This window comes from Silurus aristotelis (genome assembly GCF_946808225.1).
Source record: "Silurus aristotelis genome assembly, chromosome: 14".
Taxonomy (NCBI): domain Eukaryota; kingdom Metazoa; phylum Chordata; class Actinopteri; order Siluriformes; family Siluridae; genus Silurus; species Silurus aristotelis.
In genome coordinates, this window is record NC_139587.1 from 12,477,602 (window position 1) to 12,497,089 (window position 19,488).

General features: G+C 35.8%; 1 protein-coding gene and 1 long non-coding RNA gene across 5 annotated transcripts in view; one reads left to right on the forward strand and one right to left on the reverse strand.

The window, feature by feature from the left end:
- diaph2 (diaphanous-related formin 2) overlaps positions 1–19,488 on the forward strand; it is a 322,782-nt gene that overhangs the window by 208,438 nt on the left and 94,856 nt on the right. For all 4 annotated transcript variants that reach the window (XM_083560215.1, XM_083560212.1, XM_083560213.1 and 1 more), the window contains one exon: positions 1,237–1,361. In XM_083560215.1, coding sequence (XP_083416341.1) covers positions 1,237–1,361 — 125 coding nt within the window. The remainder of the gene's footprint in view (positions 1–1,236; positions 1,362–19,488) is intronic.
- The window catches only part of LOC310736741, a 311,461-nt gene that overhangs the window by 203,630 nt on the left and 88,343 nt on the right, over positions 1–19,488 (reverse strand). The gene's annotated exons all lie outside the window — the stretch shown is intronic.

The following is a 19,488-nucleotide window of genomic DNA, read 5'->3' on the forward strand; positions in this document are numbered from 1 at the left end:
TTTCTTTCTTTCTTTCTTTTTTTCTTTCTTTCTTTCTTTCTTTCTTAAGTAATTAACCATATACAAACATGGCAATAACAAGAACAATTTACATTACAATACACAGAACAGGTGCATGAAAGGTGTATGTGTGTGTGTATATATATGTATATGTATATGTGTGTATATATATTTATATATATATATATATATACATATACATATATATACACACACACATACACCTTTCATGCACCCGTTCTGTGTATGTGTGTGTGTATATATGTATATGTATATATATATATATATATATATATATATATATATATATATATATATATATATATTTATACCTTTCAGCATTGATGGTGCCTTTCCAGATGCCCATGCCACACGGTTTTCCGGCCTTGACCCGTACGCAGAGAGATTTTTCCAGATTCTTTGAATCTTTGGAAGATATTATGTACTGTAGATGAGGATAACTTCAAATTCTTTGCAGTTCTTCTTTGAGAAACTCCTTTCTGCTTCACTATTTTTCGCCGCAGCATTGGGGGAATTGGTGATCATCTGCCCATCTTGACTTCTGAGAGACACTGCCACTCTAACCCTATACCTAATCATGTTGCCAATTGACCTAATAAGTTGCAAATTGGTCCTCCAGCTGTTCCTTATATGTACATTGAACTTTCCGGTCTCTTTTTGCTACCTGTCCCAACTTTTTTGGAATGTGTAGCTAACATGAAATCCAAAATGAGCCGATATTTGGCATGTCATTTTAAAATGTCTCACTTTTAACATTTGATATTTTATCTATATTCTATTGTGAATAAAATATAAGTTTGAGATTTGTAAATTATTGCATTCCTTTATTTATTCACAATTTGTACAGTGTCCCAACTTTTTTTGTAATCGGGTTTGTAATCTGTCTGTAGGGAAGTAGGTGTGCAACATATGAACAATAGTGTAAGTAAGCTGAGTACAAACTTCAGTGTGGAGACTGGAGGATGGAGGAATAGCAGTTATAAAAAGCTCAATACATTCAGGGAAATAATTTGTTCAATTGCTTGCTGGTACAGTAGCTGATGCTCCTGTAGTGGTTTATAGACAGTAAACAGTTTAAGACTGGGGTGAGAGATATCCTTGATGTTTTATAGATGTCTGTGAAGGGTTTTCACAACATGTTGAAGAGCCGTCTGGTGAGAGACTGATATAAATCATGTTATTTTAGAAAATCTTATAAAATTCTCTTTTTTTCAGTGTCTGCTCAGATCCTCAAAGCCAGTTTGGACACTATGGAGCATCAGATCAAGAGGCTGGAGAATGACATCCAGAACTTCCCAAAGACAGATGACAAACAAGATAAGTTTGTGGAAAAAATGTCTATATCCTTACCATGATTTCTTTTGATCTTTCATCAAACTACTAAGAAGACCATGTTAGTAGCTGATTTTCTCTTTTTTGTTGGATTTTACAATTTGTAGAAAGGTAATGGAATGGTGTGTACAAAATGAGCTGATCTATGCAGCATTTAAAAACTATAGGCCTTTATTTTTACTCATGTCAAAGTGCTTTGAGCTAATGTAGCCACAGTTAACATCAGTTAGTGTATTACTCGAAACACAGTGTGCTTAGCACTTATTTAGTTTTGGTTTTACAGTAAATTACAGCTTATAGGCTATGTTTTATCATTTATGAAATCACTTTAAACTAGAGGTCGACCGTTATGGGTTGATTGTCGGTCGACTTTAATTTTGTTCCGCACCGTTGTCTCTAGTCAGACGGTGTTAGCTGTTTTTCAGTAATTCTGCATGTCAAATCAGCAGCGGATCTCGTTGGTGAGAAAGAGAACTCTGGCTATTTAGCTTAGCAAATGAGCACACAAGCAAAACACTGAACACGCTTGTTTCATTATTGCTCTTTTGTTTTTGCAACTTAGGAGAGATGATTAAAAAAAAGCTATTGCGGCAGGTAGAAGCACTGCTTGCTTTATAAATTCACAGTTCTAGCATCCAGTTTCCCTGTTTGGATGCTTAATACAGACTACTGCCATCTGCTGTTAGGAGAGAGTTATGTACTCTGACACAAAACTTACATTTACGATTTGGTCTGCCTAATAATCGGCCTAATTTGCAGCACACTCAGCTGATGCTGATTTATTTAAAAATGCCAAAAATCAGCCTCTACTTAAAACTCATAATTTTTACTTATGAGCTTAAAATGAATCATGATGGGTTATATTGCATAAGATTAATCTGTTTGCCCTAAATAGTAAGTTGTACCAAGTCAAAGAAATGTGCTAAAACTAAGAAATATGAAACTCCTGTAGAGACTTGGGCCCATCCAAGTTAGAATTTGACCGTGAACTGAGTATTAGTATTGATTACTCCAACCCTGAGATAATTATAACTTGAGTGAGAGGAAATCGAGAGCAAGAGATATACTGTGGCAGTATTTGGACTACACCGATGTCTGGAGGATTTTAAAAGCCAAGTGAGACTGAGAAGTGAACTTGCTTTTGGAATCTCACACGATCTGTCACATAGGCAGAAAAGACAATACACAGAGACACAGCCTGCATGCAGATTGAATGATATGGTTGTGCAAATTTTAGGAAAATTCAAAATTAATTCTACCGGTTTGCACCAGTTCTACTTTGTCATATTTTAAACCAGTTATAGAGTCTGGGGTCTCTTCTATTTAGCTATATAGGAGACAATGACTTAGATTAGTTGCCTAAGTGATTGCTTTTCTGAAAGGGGCACATGAGGGCAGATTTGCATTACTACAAGCTTCTTGCTTTTGCAGGTCCAATCAGAAGTTTATACTTAAAAATTTACATATTTATACAGTAAGTTGAATAATTGAGTATTATTTAAGGTTACTATGGGTTATTGTCTTATTACTTGGTGTGCATCATAATTAAGGTTAAGTTGTTGAAGGAATTATTCATAATATAACAACACCTGTTATAAATAAAACACATTAAGCCAAAATGATAAAAAAAAAAAAAAAAAAAAAAACCCACACACTTAGTGCATCCATAGGATCCAATAAGCTAAGTAGCAGCCAGGGGCTGTTAATCAAATTAACCCTTGGGTTAATTAGGCTTTAAAATGAGCTATGTTGCTATTATGCAGAGTGTAGTTAAGTGGGATATAGGTCTAACCAGTATGGACTATGGGAATAAGGCAAACTGGAGGCAATGTTATGCTTTGTGTAATAACAGTCCTACTGGAAAACTTTGCTCCTGGCATTCATAATGGTGTTACTCTGATATGTAACATTGACCTAAACATTGGTCATGTACACGTCAATGAAGTACACCTCTTCATGGCAACAGTAATTCTTAATGGCAGTGACCTCTTTCAGCAGGCGAATTTTTCCTGACACACTGCAAAAATGACAAGAGTTTAAGGTGTTGATTGGCCTCTAAATTCCCCAGATCTCAAATCAATCCAGCATCAGTCGTGTGTGAACAAACAAATCTGATCCATTAAGGCCCTAACCTAGTGCAACTTTGAATATTATTATTTTATTTTTATTTTATTATTTTTATGATGTAATTATTTTGCTCTTCACTTAATTAGACCAAAAAATTGAATGAAAAAACAAATCAATGACTGGGAATGTTTTTGGTATCTATATATGTGACCTCTAATATCTACGTCAGTTGTAATCGCCACAGCATCTACAGTAGAATTCCATTGCTCAGAAACAATATATTTAAAAAATAATTGAAAAATATCTCCTTAGTTGAATAAACAACATAAATATTTTTGGCTCAGTTTAACTAATAAAGCAAAGCAGTACAAAAAGCACTATGCACTAAATTCAATTACTTGTTTTGCAGCATTTCATTTTTTAATTTGGAAATGCTTTCTAAGTCATTAATTTAATATAAAGTTACATACCGTAATTTCCGGACTATAAAACGCACACTTATATAAGCCGCACCCAATGAATTTTACAAATATTTTTATTTTTAACATAAATAAGCCGCACCTGTCTATAAGCCGTAGGTGTCTACACTGAAACTAATGAACTTTACACAGGCTTTACTGAAAGAGAGTGTCTGTTACACGGTGTAACAGGTGAAATATATTGTGGCTCCTTTAAAAGCAGAGCGGCATTTTGTGAATAGCCTGCACTGCATTCTTCCGGTATTACTGCATGTGTGTGCGTGTGAGACTGAGGATTATGTCCTTATTATTTTCTGAAAATAGAAAAATAATAAAAAAAAACAGGAAAAATCCATAAATTAGCCACTTCGTTGTTTAAGCCGCAGGGTTCAAAACGGGGAAAAAACTAGCGGCTTATAGTCCGAAAAATATGGTATGTTAATTTGCTAACTTACGAGAAAAATCTGACAGTTGAGCAGGAACTGTTGTGCTTAACCATTCTGATCTGGCACACTCACCGTGTTATCACTTATTTAAATAATTTGATTAAGTTGCTATTTAAAAATGTGTTTAATATAGTATATTTAACCATATGGTTGTTAACAGTTTATGACGCATAATATACGTTGAGTTTTAATCATGTTAATATTTAATAATAATATTGGGGTTTTAATATTATTCACTATTTATTAATGAGTTTACCTACAGTTTATAATGGACTTAAACCTAATAATATTTTATAAAGAACAAGTGTAAACCTTTTATGCAGTTATCTAATCAGCCAACTTTTAGGCAGTGGTGCAATGCATAAATTCCTGTGGATACAAGCCAGCAGCTTTAGACAATGTTCACATCAGCCATCAATTTTATGGACCAACAGATATCAGTGATTTTTGGCTGTGGCATGATTGTTGGTATGAAATGCTGGTTTGAGTATTGCTAAACTCAAAAGAGTTTACATAAAATGGAGCAATTAAGATTCAACATCGCAGTTGAATATAATATACATATATATATATAATAACATATACTTTATAATAACATACAGCGCATTTGGAAAGTATTCAGACACCCTTCACAACTATCCCCATAATGAAAAAGTGAAAACAGAATTCTAGAAATTTCAGTAATTTTCTTTATTGAAAAAACCCCCAGAAATATCACATGTACAAGTATTTAGACTTGAAAATTAGCTCACTTGCCTCCCAATTCCAAATAGAGTCCACCTGAAAGTTCACTGTTTGGACATTATTTGTAAAAGCACACACCTCCCTGTAGACTGCATATTAGAGAAAAAAAAAACAAGTCATTGGGGTCAAAGGAACCGCGTGGAAAACTCTGAGACAGAATTGTTGAAAGACACAAAAAAAGTTTGAATCCCAAGAACACAGTTGCCTCCATAATTCTCAAATAGAAGAAGGGTGGCACAACCAAGACTCTTAAGAGCTGGTCACCTGTCAAACTGAGCAATCAGGGAGAAGGGCCTCCGGAGATCCTGTGTGAAGGTGGAACAAAATTTCACCAATCTTGTCTTTATGGCAGAGTGGCTAGATGGAAACCTCTCCTTAGTGCAAAATGCATGGAAGCTTGCTTAGAGTTTGCCAACAGGCACCTCAAGGACTCCTGGACTGTGTGGAACAAGATGGTCTGATGAAACCAAGATTGAACTGTTTGGCTGGGCTGAAAGTAAATGACATCATCTCTAAGCACACAACCAAGATAACACAGGAGTGGCTTAGGGACAACTCTGTGAATGTCCTAGAGTTGACCAGCCCTGACTTGAATCATATTGAACATCTCCTGATAGACCTGAAGGGTTTATATATATATATATATATATATATATAAAATGCAATTGTTGCCATACTTTTAGTTCTTTGAATCATTTAATATTTTACTGTAGGCCAGAAATATCTGGCTCTCATAGCTTGAAAAATGTGTCTGTTTAATGCAATTTCTGCTTCACTGTGTTTGTATAATTACATGTTCTTTTCAAATGCTGGTGTTCTAGTTATACTGGCACCAAAGCTTAAGCAGCCATTATTAAGAAATGTCTCAAATTTACATACAAATTAATGTGTTCATCTCACTCTTATTATATAATGTCTATAGCTAGACCAAACCGATCATTTCATTTGTTACTGTACAAAATGTGGTTTAACTACAATAAGACTGCACCTCAAGTAAATGTTTCCATTTTACTCTACAGTACAAGCTTAAACGGAGTGGGAATCTTTTGTTCCCCTTCATTAAAATGTTATTGTAGTATGCAGCTTTTCTATCACTATAGACCCCAAAGCATCTTAGTCTTCTCATCCATATATGCACTTAGGCATGCTGTCCCATGAATGCATTTTCTTCACGTAGCTCTCATTAATTCATTAGGCAGATTAAAGAAACTAATTATCTGTTGTGTTTAAATAACTTATTAAATAGAATGTCATATATAGACGAGCTTGAATTCCAATCTTGTAGTCTACTCTTCAAGCTCAAAAAATAGGAGAAACAGTAATAGTGTTGCCTGTGCAGGGTCGTGGTTGTAGAAACAAGTGCAAGATGTAAAGAACACCTTTAAAAATTTATTTTAAAACAGCAGTACTATCATTATCTGCCAAATGCAATTGGATGTTAATCAGTGGGGGTTTCTTCATTACTTTATGTAATTAGCTTCACCAGTCATGCAGATGGGCTGATGGGCTGTTCAGACCTGCCTCATTTTATTGCTGTAGGCCTCAAATAGGTAAGCAGCATGATGCTGTCAGAGGTAAACCAATAAATCCAAACACACAAAAAAAAATATTTTAACTCTTGGGAAATAATATTTCTGGAACTTTTAAGAAATAATTAAAAGTTTGTGTAACCTCAAAGAAGTCATAACTCATATTGTGTTTTCAGTGTAAAACAACATTTTCTTGTTTAGATCTGCTGTTGTCATTTTATAAATAAAGCAGGAGAGATGTAAAGCCTGCCCTTTCTCCATTTAAGTTCTGCTTGCCTGCAGTCTCTCCTTAGAGTAAGAATATTGTCCTTTATCCATGGGTCCTGTGATGATCTCTTTGTCTTTAGTTTGATAGGTGCAATTCAATGTAGAATGAAATGATGAAATAAAATCATTTGGATTCAGATATAAATTCGAGCCATAGTAGAGAGCCAGAGTTGTCAATAAAAACGTTTAAAAAAAGCACCTGAAGTTTGTGATGAAATAATCCAGCCATATTGAGCAGGTAGAGTTGACATGCCAGGTGAAGAATGAGAAAGGACATCGAACAGAACTGCGTAGTGATCTGAGAAACATGAATTACCCACATCCCTGATAGTGGGTGAGAAGCCTAATGAGATTTCCAGGTCCAGGGTGTGTCCCATTATATGTGTTGCCACTTTAACTGACTGAGTGATATTTAATGAGTCTAATAAATTATTGAAATCAACAAAAAAGTTATGTGGAAAACACACATGAATATTAAAATCCCCACAGATAAGCAGTTTTTCATATTTTATAGTAACATTAGATAGAAAATTAGCAAACAACTGAATAAAATCAGAGGAATATTTAGGCGGCCAATAAACAAGAGCAAGAAGCACAGTCCCAGAAACTATAAATATATAAGATTGAATTAAATTTTGTTTGTTAGCTAATTTTTTATTTAAATTTTTTACATATGCAAAGATCTTTAATTCTCTGTCATTTTAAGGATTGTGTTTATGCAGTCTGTACCCATTCAACGTATATGTAGAAAAGGATGCTACTTAATACTCTCAATCTTTAGACAGTGCCACATTAGTCTGCCCAATGTGGGCAGGTCACCACACATTTTAAATTGTGTTTCACAAAGTGCTTTGTGGATTAACAATACAACATTTGTAATATGACATGCTCTGTTCCAGAAGGAGTGGACTAGTTATGACTAGGCCACTAAATCCAGTGGCATTATTAAAGCCGTAATTTGATATTATTTGGGTAAAGTTGTGTCAGATATTACAAAAGTTCTGCCTTGTTCTCACATTGTTTTGGATGTCTTAGGTGGGCTTGTGTTTTCTTTTAAGAATGCCATTCTGCTGCTCCATAACCCAGAATTGTGGTTTCTTAAAGGTGGGAGAAAACATTAAAGGGTGCATTATATGTGAACAAGTAAGTTGCATGCAATTGTGTCTTGCTTGGAAATAACTGGTTTACTCAAAGAATGTAGGTATTGCTGTTATATGCAATGGTACAGTATTCATTTAAGCCTTTTGGGATGGAGTATATAAGTCCAGTTCAATTTATTTTCATTTGTATAGCACTTTTAACAGTGGACATTGCCTCAAAGCAGCTAATGCAGTAATAAAGAATTAATAACATTGTTCTTTATAAGTGTAAGTTTATCCCTAATGAGCGAGCCGTGGGTGACTGAGGAAAGGAAACTCTCTGAGATGGCACAGAGAAGAAAGAAAGAAACCAGATTTAAGAGGGAACCCATCCTCATCTTTATTGCACAGAATGTCAATTTATTACAGCTAAACATTATTGAGGTGTGCGGTGATGATCAATTGCAACCTGTAGTCCTGAGTCAGTACAGTGCAAATTCTTCCTCAAAAGCTCCTGTGTTGCTCCATAATTTTATGGAACCCCAGGCCGTTGATGTAAAACCATCCCCAGCTGCACAGAGTGGCCTCCAATCGAAGAAAACACTATCCAGAGACAGGCCGGGACGAATCGGGCAGATCTGAGGAAAGAAGAGCGACAGAAAAACTGGTCTCTGGTACCTCAGGAGCATGTTTAACTCGACAGAGATAAAGAGAGAGAGAGAGAGAGAGAGAGAGAGTTTGGGGACTCCAGCAAGACTCGCTATGGCAGCATAATTGAAAGGGAGAGCCAAAAGGAAACACAGACATGAGGGATCTCTGGGATAAGAGCTGCCCCACCGCACCACCATCAACAAACCTAAGTGAACGTGTGAGAGTGAGGGGAGGCCAGCAAACAAATATCCCAGTTCACTGAACACTCTATATCCATGATCCCTCCATATCTGTTCCTTTACATAGGAAAGATCTACTGATAAAAGAACTTGAACACAGAGATTGTGTCTGAGTCCCGAACACTATTTGGAAGGCTTTTCTTTAACTGTGTGGCTTTGCCCCCTGTAGTCTTCATTATTTGAGGTACCAACAAATAGCCTAAACCTTTTGATCTAAGTAGGCATAGGTGATCATAATGGCACAGAATTTTACTCAGATACTGCAGCGCGAGACCGTTTAATGCTTTAAACATCAGTAGTAGTATTTTATGTTTAGTGCAAGATTTAATAGGAAGACAGTTTAGACTGATTAAAACAGGGGTGATGTGGTAATATTTTTTAGGTCTAGTAAGGACACTAACTGAAGCTTATTTATGCACTTACTCGAACACCCAGACAGTAAAGCGTTACAGTAGTCTAATCTAGATGTAACGAAGGCATGAACTAATTTTTCTGCATTCTGTAATGACATCATAGTTCTAATTTTAGCAATATTTCTAAGGTGAACAAAGGTGATCCTGGTAATATTATTCATGTAAGCCTCAAAGGAAAGCCTAGAGTCAATAAGCACACCAAGGTCTTTGACTGGTGTACACACTGAGACAAAAAAGACCATCCACAGATGCTACATAATCCGGAAGTTTACTTTTACTCCCTGTGTATAATCTTAAGAAAATGGGGTTGATGTATTTATTACGCCGTATTTGAAAAAATATACATTTTAAATGTGACCAACACAAGGAGTTTTGGACCTTCAACATCAAACAAAGTGTAATAGATGAAAAGGAGCAATTTGTAAGTTAAGACTTGAACAATGACATTATCTGCACCACCTGTAAGATAGACACAAATACAGGAACTCTGTCTTTTTGTCATGTCTGTTTTGAAGTAAGCAAAGAGGGTATGTCTACTTTCACTCTGCTACACTCCACTCCAGGGACTGCTTTGATGATTATCTAATTGCAAACCAGAAGGTCTCGCATGCCAAGGCCTCGCACAGTACCTATGATGGTGTCAAGTGTGCGCTGAGCCAGCAGGTCTATAGATCACCCAAATGAGGATGGGTTTCCCTTTTGAGTCTGGTTCCTCTCAATTTTTTTTTCCTCATACCATCTAAATGAGTTTTTCCACGCCACAGTCACCCCAGGCTTGCTAATCAGGGATTAATACACATAATTCACTTATATTGAAATGTTTATTATTATTTATAAGTTTATAATTCGTTCTGTTAAGCTGCTTTGAGACAATGTCCATTTTGAAAAGCGCTATAGAAATGAACTTGAAGTTCTAGCTGCATGTGGTCCTAGTAAAAGTACTTCCGTCTTATCTGAGTTAAGCATAACTAACTTATCAAGCATCCACTGTCTTATATCCTTTACACACTCATCAATCTGTTTTTGCTAAAATATACAACGCCGCAGCGTTGATAGCTGCTGTGTTGTAAGTGTGCGCACCGCCGACTGACACATATAAGACCTAAGTTAGGAGAGAGCTGTTCCCTTTATTCCAACAACATTTCCTAGTCTAGCAAGGAGTATATTATGATAAATGGTGTCAAAAGCTACACTAAGGTCAAATAACACAAGCAAGGAGACCCAACCCTGACCAAAGGCCCATAGCGAGGTATTTCCCACTTTAACTAGCACCCTCTGATGAGGCTTATTTTCTGACTGATCCTGACCAAAAATTTTACTCCTAAGTAGGTGTGTGTCAGGGATCCACCTGCCACGCACTCTTTGATGGCTTTCATGCCTCCTAGAGCTCCGGGCTTGATCACGCACACCTGGGGCTCATCATCACTCCACCCCGCTTCTACATAAGCTCCTCACTCACAATCTCTCCTTTGTTCGTTATTGTATGTATTGGTTGTGAAGGTATGTGTTCAGTGATTCATGCAGGACTCTATGTGTTCCGTTCCGTCCGGACTCCACAATCCTGTATCGACTGCGCTTCTCCTCCCCGTGCATCTAGGATCAGCTACGCTTCTCCCGAAGCGCACTTCGGACTCTCTTAACCTAATGACTGTCGTGCACGTGTGTGTGCTTGTGTGTATTACTCTCGTCATTAAAACCCAAGCGAGCTGTACTTCGGCTTCCGCCTCCTGTTTCACTCGCACCCTGACAGTGTGAGCGTAACTGCTGTGCTAAAACCTAAAATCTTGGATATAAAGGAGAAGTTTGATATTAGACTAGATGGACAGCTGACAAAGGTCAAGGTCAAGTTTGGGTTAAGATCAGCATAAAGGCACCTGAAAAGCTGCATGATGTGCATGGAATAGGTTGGATTAAGAGTTTTGAATGTTTTTAGAGGTTAGCGTTCCTGGTTTACATTGGTTTCATGCACAACTAATTATCTACCTCCGTGAAGGACCTGAGAACGAATTGTACTATTTCTAATCATTCTCATTAGTAAAGAAAGTTGTATTTAAATGTGCATTTAACTCATAGAAATAAACGTGTAGTAACCATGCTCTTTATTTTGAACCTGTTTTCATTCAATTTACTTTGTTTTTATTTATCACTTTTACTTTTACTGTGTTTTCTCACAGTCATCATATCTGCTTCACATACTGTTGGCTGTTTATTCCTTCACACAAATGACTATTTATATTACAGGTTTATAGCTATATTTGTCATATATTATAAAATTTAGCTAACAGCATTGCAATAACAGTCTCTTATTCTTTGATCTTTTAAGTTCTGCATGCATAAGTAAAACAAAACAAGATGTTAATCCACCTTAAGTTTATTTAGATTTTTATTACAACCGTGTGATTTATAAGAGGTCATCAAACCTTAGCGTATCTGTGATTTTCTTAGCTTTCCTAGGTTCAATGCTTGCTGTGCTATGCAGCTGCTTGTCCTCACTTGGCAGAACTGCACATTGAATTATCACTTGGGAAACAGAGATTTTGCAGCTTTCTGAACCAAGCCTGACCTTGGATCGACTCTCAATGATGAAGACTTAAAGTTGATCTTCTAGATTTGTTACTCTGGTATGAACCAAAGGATAGGAAATAGGCTAGTTTGCCTGGAGCTTTTCCAATGTCAGTGGGATATACAATATAATATGTAAAGTGTATACCTGTAATCCAAAATAAGTATATATTCTCTGGTAAATGGTCGATTTCAAATTGGATATTGGAGATTGGATATTCAAAATATCCAATCTCTAATAAAAAACAAACAAAAATATATGTAAGCAACATATACATGTACATAAAAGGAGAAAGGATTGACAAAAGGCAAACAACAAATTATTGTGGTGAACAGGGCTGTTTTTGCAGTGTAGTGATTAAAATAATGGAGGAATTTGGAGATCTTTATCGCAAAGCAAGGTGATAGGCACACTGTGTGTGGGGGCAGTGAAATGAAACTTGTGGGACAAAAAATAGGTGATAGAGATCTATTTAATAGATAAAAAAAAAACTCTTCTAGGGAGCTCAAATGAGAGAGTATTTGAAATCATTGTGTGATTTAAGTCAGATGTCTTTTTGTCTACTTATGCATTTATTAATCTAGAACATTCAAGAGTGTTTATTAATTTTTTTTAAGTTATTTTTTTTACTTTAATGTAGGTGTAATTTGAAACTGAAATTCAACTTTTCCCATGGTATGTGTTTAGATGAATAATTGCACTTTACCTGGAATTAAGAATTGTAGTAAATGTAACACATCTGAATGTCTGAATATCTGGCAAACAATACAGTTTAGATTTTTTTATTTAAGATGTTTTATTTAAGCACTAACATTATTAGCAAGGGCCTGGTGTCTTTTTAGTATTATCTAGCTGGTCAGCATATTTAGCATTTTTCAACCTAAATGTAATTGCCCCATGTAAAAAAAGTTAATCAAACCTTTGTTGAAATACTTTAAGTGGAGAGACCATTAGATTTAACTTATTCTAAATTTTGTCCATCACAGTAAGGATTTACTGTATACAACACTTCTTCCATTATAAATAGCATACAATGGATGAAAGAGCTGCTTTATGATTAGTCCAATCTTCTTTTTGTTGTTAACATTGTGCTATTGTCACGAAACACCAGACAGCGGAAACTGGGAGTAAAAAAAAGTGTAATTTTATTGATTTGTAAGAATCAAACAAAGGAAACTATGAACCGAGAGTGCAGGGAATAAGAAGCTTAACTGGAGCGGGTGTAACGAGGAGCACAGGATCACAGGGAAGCACAGGATCACATGGAAACACAGGATCACAGGGATGCACAAGAGCATTAAGGAGTCTGGGTGATCTAGGGTAAGTGTACAGTAGATCAGACGGCAATTGAATGGAGAGAGAGCTCTTTTAAAGGGGCCTGATTAAGGGAAAACAGGTGCAGGTGATTAATAGGAGGGAGAGGCTGAGCGAGAATTTTTGAGAGTTTGAGGGAGGCATGGCTGGTGGTTCTCTGACAGCTATATTGGCAATGATGCAGATAATCTTATCTACATATCTTTGAATTAGCATCCTTGTCTCATGACCTCCTGATAAGAAGAAAAACAGTACAAATATTATGTTATTTACCAATTGCCTGTAATGCTTTTATTTTCCATCTCTCTTCATCTTTAAGAAAGATGAAGAGGACAAGGAAGAAATAAAAAAGTTCTAGATATAGAAGCTCTGATTTTTCCATTTAAATTTGTTAATATACTCATCCCAGGTATAAGATAAACTATGTCCACATCATATATAACAATATGTTTATTTTAATTAAAATGTCAATTACCTTTGACTTTTTAAATTATTTTTGTACTTGTTAAACTAACACCTCTTTTAAGAGAAGAATTCAGACAAAATAGGGCTTTTAACTGGATTTATTTCAAAGCAGACAGAAGACATAAAACTCCTTTTAAATAGGAATGAAATTAAATAAATTCTTATGAAAGTAAACAGGTTAAAAAGGTTATTTTGATTAGTGCCACTGTTTTGATATCACCTACTTTTGCTAAAAACCTTAGTTGTACAAATGAGTGCTACATTGGTTTCTTGAGCGTTCAATATGACCTTTTCCATCGTCTATTTCCACTTTGCTTACAATATTTATACAAGAGATATTAAATCTTTAGCTGGTGCATATTATCAGTGCAATCTGAATGTTTCTTGTCATATCCAGTATCCTGTCATTTTCAATTATGAATGAGTGTATATATTTATGAATGCCTGTGAAATTCTTCTTAGCCATAATCAATGCGCATAGAGCATTCAGCAGTGTTGCGGGTACATTGTAAGTATTAATAGCTACTGCAGCAGAAGTATTTTGGTGGGATATAACAGTTGTACCTAAGGCATATTTGAGATGATTGACACCAGCATACTCAACTGTAGAAATAAAAAAAAAAAAAAAAAATTAAAAAAAAAAATTAACTCAAAAAAGATTTTCAGATAGTGTGAACATACACATAAATAGATCTGGAAATTTGATGCCTGTAGTGATGAGGACATTGTGTTTATGCTTGGCATTAAATAGTTTATTTGCTAAAGTAAATGTGCTAAAACAAGTGAACTGTTTGTAGCGGCAGTTACGTTTCAATCGTTCTTTATAGCGCGTTGGCGAGTGTGTGTGTACATATTCAAGATGGCAGCATCCTTGTTTTGTGTGTAAAACGTGTTCTAGTTTTTATACTTATATTTCATATTAGTCGTTCTTACACTTCGAGTTGTTTTTGTTCTTTTATTATCCGTGATCAATAGTTTTATGGAAAAGTTGCGAGGGTTTTATATATTTTTAAATACTTCGTAGTTATTGGCTCTGTTTTATTTTGCCACCAATGCGCCGGGTACGGAGTTTTAAAGATTTCACCTATTCTGCAATTAATGAATGCCGAATATGGAGTTCTAAGGATTACACCTTCATTCTTTTGAAGGAAAGTGCACTATTTTACTTTGTATTTTAAAGTGAACTTATCTACTAGTTGTGGTGAGTTGTTTACCGCTGTACTTGTCTTCCGACGACTTTCTTCGTCGCGGTCGTGGATCGATGGCCGTCCCTGCTGGGTATTCCGGGTTTTGATGTCGATATGAACAAGGGGAAGTCGCCGGCCCACCGGGTTTAAATAAAATTCCTCTTTTTTAAAGGAAAGTGTCTATTCCATATTACCGCGCAACTCGCTCGGTTCTTTGGATTTGAAGATATCTTTCGCTGTTTTTGATAGTGTCTTTTTTCTGTTGGCTTTTTTACCGTGGTCCGTGGTTTGGTGTTGGCGTTGGCGTGGATCTTCTCCCCTGTATCGTGGCGTCTGACAGCGTTTTCATGGGAAGGCGATCTGGGGTGCATTTTTTTTTATCAACAAGGAAAGACTTGATTTCTCTTGTGGTCATTACCTGTGGATTTTAGAGCAATGCGGAACGTAGATTCTATTTGCACCGCGCTGGCGGTTTCACTTTTTATAATAATTAACCTGGGAAACGTCAACTACAGGTATGATTCAGTCTCCACTTTACATCATGAATTCCCTGCTGTTTTCGAATTGGCAAACTTGACAAGTATAGGTGTGTACACATATGTATATTTTGCATGGGATCACCAACTAAAGTTATTGTTGTTAAATTTTGTGTTTGATGATTTTATGCCTTTTTAAGCACAAACTGATTATTGCATTGTGAATTACTCCAATTACACACTAAACTCATCTGCTAGAAGTGTAAGACAGACAGTGAGACGACGGAGTTTTATAATTCTTATGTTACTTATATCTGAAAATGTTTCTCCAAACCCTGGTCCATTTAATGATTGTGATCCTACTTTTAAAGTTCCGGCGGATTTTAGATCTAGATCAGGCCTGGGTTTTATTCATATGAATGTGAGAAGTCTGCTCCACAAGTTGGATATGGTGCGTATTTGGGCAATAAATACAAGCCCTGATGTTTTGGTAATATCTAAAACCTGGCTCAATAGGACGGTTTCAGATAAAATCATAGGTATAGATGGTTATACTGTTTATAGGGCTGATAGACCAAAGAGGGGAGGGGGGGTGGCAGTTTATGTTAAGGATAGATTTGAAGTCTCACTGTTACACTCTGAGTCAGTAGTAAACAAATAAGAATTTTTAGCTTTAAATCTTATTGTTTCTAAAACCTTGCATCTTACTATAGTTGGATGTTATAGACCTCCATCAGCTAGTAATGATGCTATTTCCACCTTGATGCATACATTGGCCTCTTTGAATTATAAGGAGTTAGTACTTATGGGTGATTTTAATGTGAACTGGTTACAGCCGGCATCTGATAGTTTTAAAACAATCTGTGATACTTTGAAGCTCTTTCAGTTAGTAGAGACTCCTACCAGACCAAATTTGAAGGATCCTAAAAAGTCCACATTAATTGATCAAATTTTTAGCAACACTCCCCATAAGTACTCTTCAGCCTCAGTATTTGCTAATGATGTTAGTGACCATTGCGTCATTGCTACAGTTAGGGATACTAAGTTAACGAAGTATAAGCCTCGTATTATTACAAGGCGATGTTTGCGGCATTTTACTGAGCAAGGTTTTCTTTTTGATATAGCACTGTATGACTGGGACAGGATTTTCCTTATTCCCGATGTTGAGTCTGCTTGGAATTTTTTTTATGAAGGTTTAATATCGTCTATCAATAAGCACGCCCCTGTTAAAAAATTTAGAGTTAAAGGTAGAAATAACCCTTGGTTTTCTGAAACTCTATCTGCTCTTATTCGTGAGCATGATGTTGCGTGGGCAATAGCTAGACAATCCAACTCATGCTCAGATTGTTTCAGGCAGCTTCGAAATCGATGTACAGCTGCTATTAGAAAAGCTAAGGCTGATTATTTTATTGCAAATACTGCTAACTCAAATAATCCGAAGAAATTTTGGGAGAATATAAAACAGCTAAGAGGAAGTAAGATTAGCTCTAGTTTTCCTTCATGTATAAATATGGATTCCTCTAGTATTTCAGATAAAGAGCAGATGCTCAATTGTTTTAACAATCATTTTGTTGCATCTGGCGCTTTGTTTGACACTCAAAATAATACATGTCTGGATTGTAACTCAGACTTTATGAATGCAGAAAGTCATTTAAAAAAGGAGGAGTTCAGGTTTAAACAAATCAAGAACTCCGATGTTTATAAAGCACTCAGATCACTAGACACAAATAAGTCACCAGGCCCTGATCATGTGGATCCCTTATATCTGAAATTAGCTGCAGATATTATTACTTCCCCATTAACTTACATTTTTAATCTCTCACTAAATACTGGTGTTGTGCCAGAAATATGGAAATCAGCTTTTGTATTACCTCTTTTAAAAGGGGGAGATCCTGTGGAGTTAGATAACTACAGACCAATTTCAAAGCTTTGTGTTTTAACTAAGATTTTAGAACGTTTTGTTAGTGAACAGCTTACTTGTTATTTGAATACAAAGTGTTGTCTATAAATCAATCTGGATTCCGCAAAAATCATAGTACCACTACAGCTGTTTTGAAAGTTTTAAATGACATAGTGGGATCAATTAATAAAGGTAATTTCTGTGCCTCTCTTTTTATTGATTTATCTAAGGATTTTGACACGGTGGACCATGACATACTGTTGCATAGATTGAAAAGTGTTGGTTTATCAAGTTACGTAATTTCTTGGTTTAAAAATTATTTAAGTAGAAGAACTCAATGTGTCCAAATTAAAAGATGTTTATCTGGTTCATTAGTTACTGCTAAAGGTGTTCCCCAAGGATGTGTGTTGGGGCCCCTTTTATTCACTATTTATATTAACAGTCTTGATCATGCAATACAAGATGTTAATCTCCATTTTTATGCAGACAACACTGTCCTGTACTCTGTGCAGCAAGCTCTGTGTAAACTTCAGTTAGCTTTTAATGTCATTCAGTCACGGCTTTCTAATTTAAAGCTTGTTTTGAATAGTGAGAAAACTAAATATATGGTGTTCTCGGGTTCAAAGAAACTCGAAGGTAATTTGATTTCTCTTCAGACACTACAAGGTTCAATGATTAAATTAGTCAAAGAGTGCAAATACCTTGGCATCATTGTCGATGATGCTTTATCATTTGGCTCTCATATTACTCAACTGTAGTAAAAATTTAAAATTAGGCTTGGGTTTTATTTTAGGAACAAGTTTTGTTTGTCACTTAATGCGCGAAAGAAATTGATTTCTGCTACTTTTTTTTTTATCTGTACTTGATTATGGTGACGTAGTATATCAGTTTGCTCCAATCTCCATTCTCTCTACCTTAGATGCTGTTTATCATGGTGCCCTAAGGTTTATACTAAATTGTAAATCTTCTGTGCATCATTGTACCTTGTATAAAAGCGTGGGCTGGCCCTCTCTGTTCAGTGGTATTTTTCACTGGTACATAATTATTTATAAAGCTATCTTGGGGATGTTACCTTCGTACCTTTGCAGTTTAACGCAACAGAAATCTGTAACGAAATACTCTTTACGCTCTCAAAACTGCTATACGCTGTAAGTTCCTTTTGCTAGAACTGAACTGGGTAAGAAATCTTTTTCTCCAATCGAAATTGAAGTTGCAAAATCTTCTCTCCATGGACCAGTTCAAAGTAGCTATTTGGCAACTGGAAGACGACTCTGTGAAATGTAACTGTTTTTAAACTTTGCTTGTGAAATGTAATTGTTTTAACTGTGTTTGTGATGTGTAAGTCTGTAACTGAATGTATTGCTGCTCATCTTGGCCAGGTCACTCCTGTGAATGAGATTTTTAATCTCAGTTAGTTTCTACCTGGTTAAATAAAGGTAATATATAGTACGATGTAAATGACATCTTCCCTAGTATTAAATAAAAAAATATGTATTTTTTAAACATCTATTAAATTACCAAGACCCTAAAATAATAATTAAAATATAATTTATGTTAAAGCTATAAACAGTCAAAGCTAATACTAGCATTTTCCTTTCTTTTTTTCTATCACTCTAAGGGCAGTTATCTACAATAACTCCACTGGTCAATGATTATTTATTTATAATTTTTTTTTAATTATATCAAATAATTGATATTGAATAGAGCATGTCATTTATTAAGCAAAGAACATTTTAAATGTATACTATGGTTTACCACACAGTCACTACCCCCCCCCCCCCACACACACACACACACACACACACACACACACACACACACAGTCACAGTCAGCGTTTCCTTTTTTTTCCTCTGGTCAACTCCTGGGAATGTACTGTGTTTGAATTTAAAGAGCAACACCTACTGTGATGAAAGAGTAATTAGGGTAGAATGGAGCAGCATCGAAAGCTGGATGGACTGCTTTATATACTCAGCATGATAGATGGTTGAACATGAATATGCTGCTGGATGTTTTAAAAGTGGATGGGGCTTGGGAAAGAAGCAGGGACAGAGCGGGAAAGGAGTAAGGCAATGGACAGGTTGGTAAAAACTGGAGGGAATATGTGTTCTACACCATATGGACAAACATATTGCGACACCTGGCTTTTACAGCCATGTGTAGGTATTTTCCAAACTACTACCATAAAGTTGGAGGCACACAATTGTATAGGATGTCGTTTGATTGCACAAGCATTCACTTTTCTATTCAATAGCAAAGAAGGGGACCCAAACCTGTTTCATTATGACTATGCCCCTGTACACAAAATGAGCAAACTGAGTATGTGAATATGGTTTACA